Raw genomic sequence first — 13,317 nt, 5'->3', positions numbered from 1 at the left:
GGGCGGGGGCGGAGCTGGAGAAGCGCGTGGACAGCCTGCTGGACGAGCTGGCCTTCCTCAAGAAGGTGCACGAGGAGGAGCTGGCCGAGCTGCAGGCGCAGATCCAGTACGCGCACCTGTCCGTGGAGATGGACGTGTCGGCCAAGCCCGACCTGTCAGCCGCGCTGCGCGACATCCGCGCGCAGTACGAGAAGCTGGCGGCGCGCAACATGCAGAACGCCGAGGAGTGGTTCCGCAGCCGCTTCACCGTGCTCAGCGAGAGCGCCGCCAAGAACACGGACGCGGTCCGCGCCGCCAAGGACGAGGTGTCCGAGAGCCGCCGCCTGCTCAAAGCCAAGACGCTGGAGATCGAGGCCACCCGCGGCATGAACGAGGCGCTGGAGAAGCAGCTGCAGGAGCTGGAAGAGAAGCAGAGCGCGGATATCTCCGCCCTGCAGGTGAGGGGTGGGGGCTGGAAGGGTCCCTCAGGGCAGGAGGGTCGGGGTCCCTCAGGGAAGGGGATGAGGGGGTGTGCGGGGTTCTGCAGGTCGGGAGAAGCTGGGGTTTGAAGGGTCCTGAAGATGTGGGGATGATGGGGTTTGAGGGGCTCTGCAGGTGAGAGATGATGGGGCTTGCAGGGCTCTGCAGGTGAGGGGATGATGGGGTTTGCAGGGCTCTGCAGATCAGGAGAAGTTGGGGTTTGAAGGGTCCTGAAGATGTGGGGATGATGGAATTTGCAGGGCTGTGCAGGGGAGGGGTGATGGGGTTTGCAGGGCTCTGCAGGCAATAGGGGTCAGGTTTTACAGGGTTCTGCGGGTGAGGGGTTTCAGGGTTCTCTGGGCTCTGCAGGTGAAGGGATGGACATTGGGGTGAGAAGGGTCCTGCAGGTGAAGGGATGAATGTTGGGGTTTGAAGGGCTCTGCAGGTGAGGGGGGTCAGGGTTTGCTGGGCTCCGCAGATGAGGGAATTGGGGTCTGCAGAGTCTCCCAGATGAGGGGATCAGGTTTGTGGGGGGTATCGGGGGCATCGCTCCTGGTTCCTGCTGTGCCCATGCTGCAGAGAAGGCACCCTGAAATCACAGTGCAGAATGCCACAGAGCTCTAGAGCAGGACATGGTGTGGAAATACAGACCCAAATCAGGATCTGAATTACCAAAATCATACCAGAGATGGGGACATCGCTTACCTAAAATGTGAGGTGTTATAAAATCAGAATGCAAAATGCCCCTGATAAAGCCCAATATCCATGTGTCCATGTGCTGATTCAGCCTGAACTATACAAAAAAAATCATGGAATCATGGAATATCCTGAGTTGGAAGGGACCTGCAAGGATCATCAATGGATATCCCTAAGCTAAAATTAGAAAAAGCACTTAGAGGCCAAAATCAGAATGAAACAATACACAGATTTTACGGCTGCTTTACCATTTGGGTACCAGAAAATTGGGCTCTTTGTGTTAAATAGGACTGGAATAATGTGGAGCAGAAAACCTGCCAGGAATGATGCTTTTTGGCTGAGGGTGGAGTGGGAGCTGTGCAGTTTCTGTCTGCTAGAGCAAGATCAAATTAAAAGAATTGGAGAAATTCCTTGTGATTATTGCTAGGCTTGAGAGAACAGAATTTTATGCTGTCAGTATTGTTCCATCCAACAGGATACAATCAACAAATTGGAGAATGAGCTGAGAACCACAAAGAGTGAGATGGCTCGGTACTTGAAGGAATATCAGGACCTGCTCAACGTGAAAATGGCCCTGGACATCGAAATTGCAGCTTATAGGTATGGTGGGGGATGTTCTAATGAGCCAGAGCTCAGAGCAGTTCCCATTCTCTTCAGGAGAATTCAGGGTATTTATCATTCCCCCAGCAGAAATTTTCAGAGATCTGTGGCAGAGTTTAGTCAGTTCCTCTCTATGTGCACACAGAATTTTTAGTTTGTCAGTAAATGATCTCAGTTCTCCATCCTGACAGATAAAAGTACCTGTTCTGTACTTGGGGAAGAGATTTTATATCAATGGAATTCCTCAATACCAGTGGCTCATTCTCAAAATGGGAAATCCCTCAAATGCCCTCAAGAATAGGGATTTTTTCTAACTTGTAAATCTACAAATTAAATCTTTTCCAGTAGAATTGCTGCTAAATAACTGTGATATTTTGTCTCAGATACTGAGAGATTTCGATGCTGGAACAGAATTTCAGTGGAAGCCACTGGGGGGCTACTGAGAGAGCAACAAGGGGGAATACTGAGAGAGCAGCTCCTAGCCTTGTCTGACAGCTCAGCAGCAAATTGTTACAGCTGCAGGGTGGCAAAATACACCTCTAGTTTCACTTGCCAGAGGGACCTGGTTCTAGACAGGTTTTAAGGAAAGGTATTTTAAAGAAAGGTATTAATCCCCCCACAATGGGCACATCTGGAGAAATGATTCCAAGAAAATAGGGTGGCATTGGCACAAAGTGCACAACCAGCCCTGCATTAATAACCACATGTGCAGTCTGCAGGGCTCCTGCTGCCCCACAACCAGCTCATTTCCCCTCGCTTTTATTTCTCCCTGCCAGGAAACTGCTGGAGGGGGAGGAGACCCGGCTGAGCTTCACCAGCGTGGGCAGCATCACCAGTGGTTACAGCCAGAGTGCCCCCACCTTTGGCAGGTCTGCCTACAGCGGCCTCCAGGCCAGCTCCTACCTGATGAGCGCCCGCTCCTTCCCCACCTACTACTCCAGCCACGTGCAGGAGGAGCAGATTGAAATCGAGGAAACCATCGAGGCTGCTAAAGCAGGAGAGGCCAAGGCAGCTCCTGCAGAAGAGGGTGAGGAGGAGGAGAAGGAGGAAGGAGAGGAAGAAGCAGGAGAAGAGGCTGAAGAAGAGGAGGAAGGTACTTAGTTACTTTTCAATCCCTTTTATTTATGCTGCACCCTGCTCCTATGGGATAAACCCCAGAAATCCCAATGATTAAATCTAATGATTAAAGCTCTTTCCCTTCCTACTCCTGTGAGCCAAAGGATGGTGGGGTTAAGCACATGGAATTTACCAGGAAAGTCTGAATATTGGATGGGAGATAAGGTCAAGTGTTCAAATCAGGCACGTTATAGGTTTCCAAAACCCCCAATAATATTGCTCAGACATCCTCAGAAAGAAGGACCAAGGACATCCTGAGCTAAATATGAATTCCCAGAGAGCAGCCTGAGATAACGGGAACATCAGCTGATGTGTGGGCTTGGAATTAGTGGGTTAAGTTCATGGCACCATCACTGCTCTGCCAGGCATTGGTGGCCATTGAACTGTGAAGGGTTCATTACTGTAAAGTTTAATTATAGTGAAATCACAGCTAATTAAAGAGCCAATTGGAGAGCAGTGAGAGATAATTCAGGTCTTTGGATAAGGCTCTAAGCACTGAGTCCAGAATTGATATTTTTCAAGGCCATGATTGTTTTTATGAAGTGTTTCACTCCCCCTGAAATCCAGGAGAAGCTGCTTGTGCAGTTCTGTTGTAGCTGCCAAAATGTGTGGGGTTGAAGGGGATTCCCACTGAACTGGCATCAGGAATTGTACCTGGATGTGAAATATCTTTGTGTCCTTCACAGGTGCTAAGGAGGAATCAGAAGAAGCCAAAGAGGGTGGTGAGGAAGAGGAAGGAGAAGGGGAAGAAACAGCAGCAGAAGAAGGGGAGGAGTCCCAGGAAGCTGCTGAGGAAGCTGCTGAGGAGGAGAAGGAGGAGAAGGAAGTGAAGGAAGCAGCAGGAAAGGAAGAGAGCGAAGGCAAGAAGAAGGCTTGATCTGAGGGCAGCTTTCCATCAGAACCAGTGACTGACTGAGCTCCAGCTGCAGTCTCACCTATTTAATTCAGTGACCACTGAGTTCCAGTTCATGATTATGATGTTTCTCCCTGTGCAGAGTCTGAGTTTGCTTGCAGAGCACCCAAGGCTTGCTCCCCGAGTGCCGCATGGTTCCACGTATGAGTTCAGGGCTTCTGTCCTTCCTGGGTGACCCAGAACCTTAACATTTCAAATGGGGGGGAAAGAAGTGCTGGGAATGAAAGGTTACCTTTAACTTGCATTTAAACTAATTCTGGAAACGGTGGGTGGGGGAAATGATGGAGGCTTCATTAAGTACGTGCAATAAAGCTGTCAATAAAGTTCAGAAATGCTTACACAGATTCCTCGTGCGTGTCCTGTGTCACTGATGCCCTTAAAAGGTTGATAAAGGGCTTCTTTATCCCACTCTTGTGAATGAGAAGTGGGGACAATCTCTTGGGGGTAAAATTTCACACACTTTATAACAATACCCTGGGGTGTGGTGGTGGCTGGGGTGGGTCTCACTGGCTGAGGGTGCAACAAGCACAAGCTCCCTCCTGAAAAATGGGGATTTTATCAAACCAACACAGAGGGGAAAAGCAAATGTGGCTGTTAAGTTGTGGCAGGAGGTTGTTCAGTGTCTGCAGGGTCAGTGAGGAGAGGGAAGAACAATTTAAGGTGCAGGTAAGGCTTGGAGCAAAGACTTATCTTCAAAAATAACATTACAATCAGAACATGAGGAGCAGTGAGAAGGGTGGATGGTGCAGGGGAAGGAGCTGCCTCTCTCCCCCAGGTGCTCTCTGAACTCAGCCCTGGCTGAAGGCCCTGTCTCATTTTCTTCTGAGAACCTCCCAGGGTCTTTTAAAGTTTTGGCTGAGCTAAAAAAAGACAGCAAAAGGAGCATCTCAAGAGCAGCACAGCCTGGCAGTTCCACAACCCACGTCCTGTGCTCTGAGCCTGTCAATGTTCAATTGCTTAAAGCTGATACAGAAAATTAAACCTTGTAAGGGCAAACACTGGGCCAATGCTGCAAATGAAACCAGTTTAAATAAACTAGACCCATGGAAATTTCAGTTAAAATAAATAGGCATTAATGGCTGCACTAAACTTTACAGAAAGATTTGTCTGGATGAGTTTTTGCACAGGATTTTGGGGTAACTTGATTTTATGCACTGGTGATGTGGTATCAGTTGGTTGGCATTGGTTCTCCTCAATGGCTTTGTCCAGAGAGAAAGGAAATCTTTTTTATACAAGTCTTAGGGGGGTACCAAAAGCATCTCCATGTGTAAAGGGTGATAAAAAAGATTACCATGGATGAAGCAAACAATTAAGATTATTATTTTCTTCTGCATAATCAAGAAAAGCAGAAAGAGAAAGAAAAAGAAGCTTGGTCAAACCATTCAGAAAAGCAGTAATTCCAGTAACTCACAGTTCCAGTATCATTTCCAATCTTTTTTTCCCCAATTTCTCTAGGAGCTTGATGCTTTTGAGAACCAGAAGTAAAATAATTTTCACTTTCTTCAGCAACACCTCTTGAATATTTCTTTTTACATTTCCCTCCTGCTTTCAATGGAGATTTTTCTCCCCGTGTTTATGCAGAGCCATTGCTACAAAGCAGATTTTATTTTCCCTCTGCAGGACAGGGGTGAGGAGACCTGGGGGAGCTTGCAGTGCTCTTCACAGAGCACTTAATATTTCTTTTTTACATTTCCCTCCTCTTTTAATGGAGATTTTTCTCCCTGTGTTTATGCAGAGCTCTTGTTACAAAGCAGATTTTACTTTCCCTCTGCAGGACAGGGGTGAGGAGAGCTGGAGGAACCTGCAGTGCTCTTCACAGAGAGCATTCAGAGCTGTGAGGGATGGAGGGAGCTGCTCCGGGGGTGTGACAGCCCCAGCTCCCCCAGCAGACTGTTGGGGCTGCTGCTCAGAGATAAGAAATGGGAGCTGCTTCTCAGAAATGGGAGCTGCTTCTGGGAACTGCCCAAGTGCAGGAAGGGACACCTGGCACTCAGCTGGGGGAGAGGGGCTGCTCCTGAGGAGGGAAATCCTGTTCCAGCCCTGGTCAGAGCCCAGCAGGAGCATCAAAGGCAGAGCAGAGCTGGGCAGCTCGGCTGGAGAGAGCAGTGACCAGGGGTGGAGGGACAGGACAGGGGGGAATGGATTCAAACTGCCAGGGAGGAGCTTTAGATGGGACATTGGGAAGGAATTCCTTATTCAGAGGATCTTGAGGAGCTGGGATGGAATCCCCAGAGAAGCTGGGGCTGCCCCTGGATCCCTGGCAGTGCCCAAGGCCAGGCTGGACAGGGCCTGGAGCAGCCTGGGACAGTGGGAGGGGTCCCTGCCCATGGGCAGGTGGGACTGGATGGGCTTTAAGGTCCCTTCCAACCCAAACCATTCCATGATAATATCAAATCCCGCCTTTCTCCAAGCACTCTGAGCTCCTTTAACTCTTCAAACCCCAAATTTCCCTCCCCTTTCGCGATGTTTTTTTTGCTGACTAACTACTCCTTCCCTCAGCCCTTTGCATCCCTCTTGGATTTGGGAAGCGAAGCTCCCCGTGCACCCAGAGCAGCACCCAGAGCAGCACCCAGAGCTGCAGCAGCTCTGCCCTCTCTCCTGCAGCCGTTCGCAGGCTGGTCCCTGCCCCCTGGGTTATTTTTAATGCGTTGCAGCTCCGCAGGGCTGAGTCAGCCCCAGCAGGAGCTGCAGCAGGGCTGACTCTGCAGGGCCCACCGGGCTGGGCCCCCAGCCCTGCCCCGCTGCCCAGCCTGGTGAGGGAGCCCGGGCTGGGCTCCTGTGCCCCGGCAGCTCCCGGGGCTGTGGGATGGATCCTGCTGGAGCACTTCCCTTACCTTGGAAATCCCAGGCGCTGCCTTTGACGCAATGCAGTAAAAGCTGGCACAGGGAGGCTCAGGAGAAACTTTCACCCGAGTTGCAGCTGCAAGTGAAGCCAGAAGTGTCCTGGGGGTCTTTCCTGCTCTTGGGGTCTGGATCCGGCTGAGATCTCATCGCAGGGAGGTGCTGGGTGCTTTCCCTGAGGTGCACACACACCCCCTCCCCACCCCTCCCCTCCCCTCACAAGGGGAGCACCTGTACAGAACACCCACAGCCCAGAAATTCACCTTTAACAACTAAACAATTAACAGCCCATCCTTTCCTGCCAGCCCAGATTAGTTAAGGATGCTTTAATCCTGCAAAAGCAGCAATAAAGCCCAAATGTGGATGAGGAGAGCACAAACCCTGATGACTGGAGAAAATTCTGGTGCCTGACTCAGCTCCCTGGCAAACGCATCCTGTTTGTGTTTTGTAACGCTTCTCAGTTTGTTCCCACCTGGAATTTTGTTCTGGGATGCTGAAAAATAACTGTGGCATCTCCACAAGCCAGCACAGGAAAAAGATCCTGGTTTAGAACCCTCCAGCTCCTGAAGCCACAGTGGTCTAAATATCCCACCTTTAAAAAGATGCAGAAATCTTCACTGTAAATTCCTTTAATTATTATTTTTCCCTGCATGGATTTTTTTCCTATTGTTTAATGAACTTCTCTGTCTGAAAATAATTATTCCCATCACTGGTTCTGTGCAGTCTGGAGGAGTAATTGCTGCAGAACAGGCAAATAACATCCTATTTATGCCTCTCTGCCCGGGAATTGTGCTCTCCTTTGAAACTGTTTGATTGCAGATGTCAGTAGACAAAACCTCTTGGCACCATTAAATATTAATCAGTTCTTACAGTTTTATAAACATTTAGAAATGTGTTAACCACTTGCTTGTTCCTCTTAGGACTTGCTGGGAACATCTGCAGTGGGAAATGGGCTAAACACACAAATCCAGAGTGTTAGAGCAGGGCGAAAAATACACTTGTGGGTAATAACTGAAAGCTGTGAGACGTTTTGGGTGGGAAAGGGGTGAAATGAGGGTGCTGTGGAACACATCATGCCAAGGGTTTGCCTCCCCAAACCACGCAGGGGATGGATGTACCCTGGGTTAGCCCAGCCCCTCGTCCCAGGAGCAATCCTGGATTGCCCGAGTGCAAACGGGACCAAACCCCCACAAATCAGGATTTTGGGGTCCCTGGACATGGGTCCCACCAGGACTGGAGAGAAAGAAGCTGGAAAGCAATCCCAGCATGAAAACCAGCCTGGCTGGGATCCCACCTGCCCAGTCTGCTGCTGACACCAACATTGAGTCCCCGTGCAAGGTGACCCCTCCTGTCCGTGCTGCAGTCCCGATTTCCACTCTGAGGGATGGGTTTTGCAGTTCTGGACATTTTAGTGGCTTCTAGAACTTATTTGGAAGCACATACACTAATTCCATGTTAAATATTGGTCTCTGGTTTAGTGCTGGTGTTTTCTTGAAAACTGTGTTTAAATCTAAGGGGAAAACACCTCCAATTCTCACAAACCTTTGGGCACGTTGTGTTTTGACACAATTTGATGTAGATACCAAAAAACAGGGGAGTGCTGAACTCCTTATTCCTAAAGGTAAAGTTATTTCTGTGTCACACCCACACAGGACTACAGAGAAGCTGCTGTTTCATTTGTTAATTCTGCTTTAATTAAACATCACTCAGCAGCCAAGCTGCTGAGCACAGATTCCCATTATTGATAGCAGCAGGAGAAACATCCATTGGTTTGTTCCACAAAGACACCCAGATTCATTTGGAAGCCTTATCTGCTGTGGGCTCTCCACCACTTCTCCAGTGAAGAATGTGCTGAACCCATTCAATTAAAAACTCCTTGATCTTCAGTTATTGATGGGGTGAAGGCACATGGAAATTCTAGATTTTGATCAGACCCTCAGTCAGGCAAGAGATTGCAGGGTAGTCCACGGCCTGAATCCAGGCATGAAAATTATTTGCTTTTCTTTGTGAGTTGTGGGAGGCAGGGCAGCAGCTGCCATCTTCATTTTCCTTTTAAAATGGGAAATGAACACAAAGTGAATCCTATAATGACCAATTAATTCCCACATTGGAGTTGGGGCTCTATCTTCTTCCCTTTTTTTCCTTTGTCTCCATTTATTTTTCAATATAGAGCGATTTTTGATTGGCTTTGTTCATAACAAAAGAACAAATTAACCTCCTTTGGTTAATTTTTGATTTTAGAATTTTGTGTTTAGAGGCAAATTGAACTTTTTGATCATTGGACCCAGAGAATAAATAAGGAGGTTCCTATATAATTAAGGCAAGAGGGGTAAAATAACCAGAACCAAGCCCATTCTGAGGACCTCGTGGTGGCTTGGTTGAGTTCCCTCAATGGGCTTTTGCTCAGTTAAGTGACAAACTGGTGCCACAGAAGTTGCCAAACCCAGCCTCTCTCCCCAGGAAACATCAAGGAATTATTTGGAAATTGGCTCTCTATGTGTGGATGTTGGGGTGTAAAGAGGACAACAACACTTGCAGCAGATTTTAACATTTTTTGGCTCAGCACAAGCAGGATTGAGGGCTTAGAGTCCTTTCCCTGCCTAAAAAAACAATTGCAACCCCTCTAAGCACCTCAAGGCCAGGCAGAGGTGTTCAATGGATTCCTCTTTCCTCTAGAAAATTTGAGATATAGCTTATTTTCTTATAGATTATTTTCTTAATCCAGCCTTTGTGTTAGAGGAAATTTGTCCATCATATCCAATTCCCAGGGCACAGCACATCCTGAGCTGGATGGGACCCCCGAGGACCATCCAAGTCCAACTCCCAGACAAATGAGAACACTAAGGAAAGGAACCTCAACCAATTATCAACCCATGCACTGCATTCCCATTCAGGAGAGAGCATCCAGCTTAGAGAGGGGTTTAAATTGGGAAAAAGCCATCAGAACAAGTCATGTTTTCATATTGACCTTTATTGAGCAAGAACTGCTGTGACTGTTTTACATCAAACAACAAAAGGTTGCGTACTGTGCATGTCAACAAGGTTCTCCCAGGAGCAAAAGTCCGCCCTAATTGCACCAGTGAGGTAAACATAATTAGTTATAAGTAGCTTTTTTTTTTTTTTTTAAGGCTAGGAGAGTTCTGGTTCTCATGAATACTCTATTACTGTTTTCAGTTTGGTTTTGGCTCAGTTGGTTGTTTGCATAATACATCTGAACTCACTCCTCAGATATGTCCCTCCAACAGCTCAGGAAATTCAGAAAAGCTTCCTCTGCACATTTCATCTCATGCACTAGTAGTAGTAGTATTTTTTTGTAGATCCCCAAGCTCTGTGGAGGGAGTACATCTTGAGCCTGCATGCATTCCCCCCCCCTTCCCTATATTGCACGAAAAAGTAAAATACTGTGTGTCTGGAGCCTCCGTGAGAGAACCCGATCTGCTTTGAAGCCGTCACCCACATGCATTTTGCAGCTGTCTATGGCTTAACCTTTTGCACCGACCCAAGCTCTTGAATTGGTTTGAATTTTAGCTATGGTTGCTTTTATTCGCTCTCTTTAATCTCCTTTACTACAGCATGTGAGGTGACTTTCTCCACTTTCTTGGTGGACACCAACTTCTCCTCAAAGCTCTCTTCGTGCTCCTCCACCTTCTGAGTGACGGTCACCGACTTCGTGATGAACGTGGTGCCGCTGTCCCCGCCCTCCCCTGTGATTTTCTCTGCTTTTTTGGTTACTACGATTTTCTCAGCCTTGTCATCCACGGGGCTCACGTCGAGGCCGTTAGTGACCACTCCCTTGTCTTCCTCCTCCTTCTCTTTGGATTCCTCCTCCTTCTTCTCCTCCACCTCCCCGTTGACCGCGATGTCCTCTTTCCTGGACTCCTTCTCGGCCTCGGCGCTCACTTTCGTTACCTTGGTGACAGTGATGGTCTCTTCCACCACAGCCTTGGCATCCTTGCCTGGGGAGGGAGGTTTCTCTGGGGACCGGGGCTTCTCGGGGCTCATGGCCTTCTCGGGGGTGCGTGGCTTCTCGGGGCTGGCCGGCTTCTCGGGGGTGCGCGCCTTCTCTGGTGGTGCCAGCTTCTCCAGGGCCACGGCCTTCTCTGGGGTGGCAGCTTTCTCGGGGGTCACAGCCTTCTCAGGGGTCACAGCCTTTTCTGGGGTCACAGCCTTCTCTGGGGTGGCAGGTTTCTCAGGCGTCACAGCCTTCTCAGGGCTGGCAGGTTTCTCCGGGGAGGTCACCTTTGGTGTGGCAGGTTTCTCTGGAGATGCTGCTTTCTCCTCCTCCTTGGCCGCCTTCTCTGCTTTCTCCACCTTCTGTTCTTTTGCTGCTTCTGCGGCTTTTTCTTTGGGGGCGGCCTTGGCCGGCTCTGTTACAGGGGATTTGGGGGGGGACTTTACGGGAGGTGTTTTGACCTTCTCTGCCTTTGCTGGTACCTCTTCAGCTTTGCCCTTGGCCTCAGGTTTTCCCTCCTCTTCCTCAGCTTCCTCTCCTTCTTCCTTTTCCTCGATTTCTTCTTTTTCAGAGCCACCTTCTTCTGCGGCGTCAGATTTTGCAGCTTCTTCTTCCTCCTCTGCTTCCTCTTCCTCCTTCTCTTCCTCCTCAGCTGCAGCTTCTTGTTCTGCAGGAGCCTTCTCAGAAACTTCTTCCTCTGCAGCTTCTTCTGCTTTTTCTTCCTCCTGTTCCTCTTGCTGTGCCTTGGCCGCCATTTCTTCTGCGATGGCTGCCAGGGCATCTTCCATTTCAGACTTTTCATCCTCCACCTTCGTCTCTTCAATGATTTCTTCTACAAACTTGTGCTGGACCTTCAGCTTTGGTGGTTCGATTTTTGTTTTCTGGATTTTGGTGGATGCTATTGTGACAGATGGTTGTCTGTGTGTGAATATGGGACCAGTAATGCTTCCAGAGAAGGCACTGAATCTTGTCTCCTCACCCTCCAGCAGCTTCCTAAGGGAATCAGGAGGAGAGAAAAAAAAGAAAATGAGCATAAAAAACCAAAATATGGGAATAATTGTGCCTGTCCCATCCTTGGAAGTGTCCAAGGCCAGGCTGGACAGGGCTTGGAGCAGCCTGGGATTGTGGAAGGTAAAGCCCCCACTTTGAGATGGGCTTTAAGGTCTCTTCCATCCCAAACCATTCCAGGGTTCTATAATATTTCCCTGCTGTACTACTCCCTTGCCAGCAGGATGGAACCAGTTTGCTGTGGAATGTGCTGGAACTGACCAGGGCCATCCACTGCTCACAGCCCCAGCCCAGCTTTCCTTGAATCTGCTCTTTTTCCAAACTCAGAGTCAGCAGTTTTTAGCTTGGTTTTGCTTATGGCTACTGTGACACCTTCAGTGTTCAGTTAAAATTCATCTTCACTGTCAGAAAGCTTCATTATGGTGTAAATCAGCAGGGATTAGGGCAAACTAACTAATTGAATAGGATTCATTATGACTTAAGCAAACAGAACTTGACACAGCCAACAGACCCAAATCAAATATTGTGTCTGAGACAGTCACTGCTGATTAGAGCACATGTTCTAATTTAATAATTTGGGCATCCACCTTTTCTTTGTGAGAATATGAGAACTGGAGGCTTCAGCTGACTTTGGCAGCAGCCAGCTACAGCCCCTGGGGTGTCTGTGTGTCTGAGCAACCTCAGAAATTTCAACAGATCTGGAGATGGGGGTGGGTTTTTGTTGTTTTTACTTTTCTTCTATTCAAATGTTTTTCATCTAAGCCTGTGACCCAGAAAAATCAGGAGCTCTCCAGTGAGAGTTCTGAAGCGATACAGAGGAGACTAAAAAAACCTGCCAGGTGATGGCAACAGCAAGCAGCGTTCAGCTCGAGATTAGAGCAGATGCCTCTGAAGGAAAGTTGAGCAAGAAAAGTAAAAGTGTTTGTGACAGACAGATCAGCACTCACTGCCTCAAACCATGATCAAGCAAATTCACTGTCTCTCCCAGGCGATAAAAGGGAACTCTGGTGACAAGCCCTGCATGCCTGGCATCTGCAAAGCAGACGGGAATTAAAAATAACCTCGTCTTTCGCTGCATCTGCTGCCCGAGCAGCCAAGGACGGAATGCGGCACGGGAGCCGCCACTGAGTCACGCTGCGCTGCGCCCGGGGGCTCGCTGGCAGCTCCGCCGCTGATGAGCTGGTCCCCAATGACCTTCTGGGCTCTCACTGGGCTGCTAATGGCTGCAGTGATGTAGCCAAGCTCTCATTTCACCCGTGTTCACTGCATGCAGATATTGCTTAGCTGTGGTAAAGCTTCCTGAGCCAGCCGCATCCGCAGCGCTATTAATATTCCAGACATGTCTGCAAAGATCCCACTGTACCTGTATGCAGCAATTTCGATGTCCAGGGCCATCTTGACATTGAGGAGGTCCTGGTACTCCCGCAAGTGACGAGCCATTTCCCACTTGGTTCCTCTGAGCTCGTTTTCCAGCTGGTGAATCGTGTCCTGCAAGGGAGACACAGAAAACCCCTGTGACACAGACAGAGCCGCACGCGGGGACAGAGCGGGCAGAACTTTTCTGAGGGGACTTTTAGAAACTCTTCCCGCCGCTCGGGGAGGCAGGGCTGGCATCAGAGCAGGACCCACCCGCTCCCATCGCCTTCCGCAGCACCGTCCCCCCGCCCTCCGCATCCCTGCATCCCGCGCTGCGGAGGAGCCGGCACGGGGCGCGTCCCGCATCCCTCCCACC

The 13,317-nt window shown here is 49.2% G+C and overlaps 2 protein-coding genes across 2 annotated transcripts in view; one reads left to right on the top strand and one right to left on the bottom strand.

The window, feature by feature from the left end:
• Positions 1-7: 7 nt before the first annotated feature.
• NEFL (neurofilament light) lies at positions 8-4,128 on the top strand. The gene is made up of 4 exons (XM_005428958.3): positions 8-437; positions 1,631-1,755; positions 2,532-2,848; positions 3,558-4,128. Exons 1-4 carry the CDS (start codon positions 129-131, stop codon positions 3,746-3,748), a joined length of 942 nt encoding a protein of 313 aa, XP_005429015.2. The 5' UTR covers positions 8-128; the 3' UTR covers positions 3,749-4,128.
• A 5,450-nt stretch (positions 4,129-9,578) lies between these two features.
• The window catches only part of NEFM (neurofilament medium), a gene marked incomplete at its 5' end in the record, with an annotated part of 4,728 nt that continues 989 nt past the window's right edge, over positions 9,579-13,317 (bottom strand). The window contains 2 exons of the mRNA XM_031063573.1: positions 9,579-11,570; positions 12,949-13,073. Of these exons, the coding sequence (XP_030919433.1) occupies positions 10,166-11,570; positions 12,949-13,073 (1,530 nt within the window). The remainder of the gene's footprint in view (positions 11,571-12,948; positions 13,074-13,317) is intronic.

Source organism: Geospiza fortis, unplaced genomic scaffold, assembly GCF_000277835.1.
Source record: "Geospiza fortis unplaced genomic scaffold, GeoFor_1.0 scaffold176, whole genome shotgun sequence".
Taxonomy (NCBI): Eukaryota; Metazoa; Chordata; class Aves; order Passeriformes; family Thraupidae; genus Geospiza; species Geospiza fortis.
This window is presented reverse-complemented; position numbering and strand designations above follow the sequence as displayed.

Bases quoted from the DNA above. Each gene is read 5' to 3' on its own strand.
- NEFL (XM_005428958.3), top strand. From the start codon at position 129: ATGGACGTGTCGGCCAAGCCCGACCTGTCAGCCGCGCTGCGCGACATC. The intron at 438-1,630 runs GTGAGGGGTGGG...TCCATCCAACAG, and splicing joins CGGATATCTCCGCCCTGCAG to GATACAATCAACAAATTGGA. The intron at 2,849-3,557 runs GTACTTAGTTAC...TGTCCTTCACAG, and splicing joins GGCTGAAGAAGAGGAGGAAG to GTGCTAAGGAGGAATCAGAA.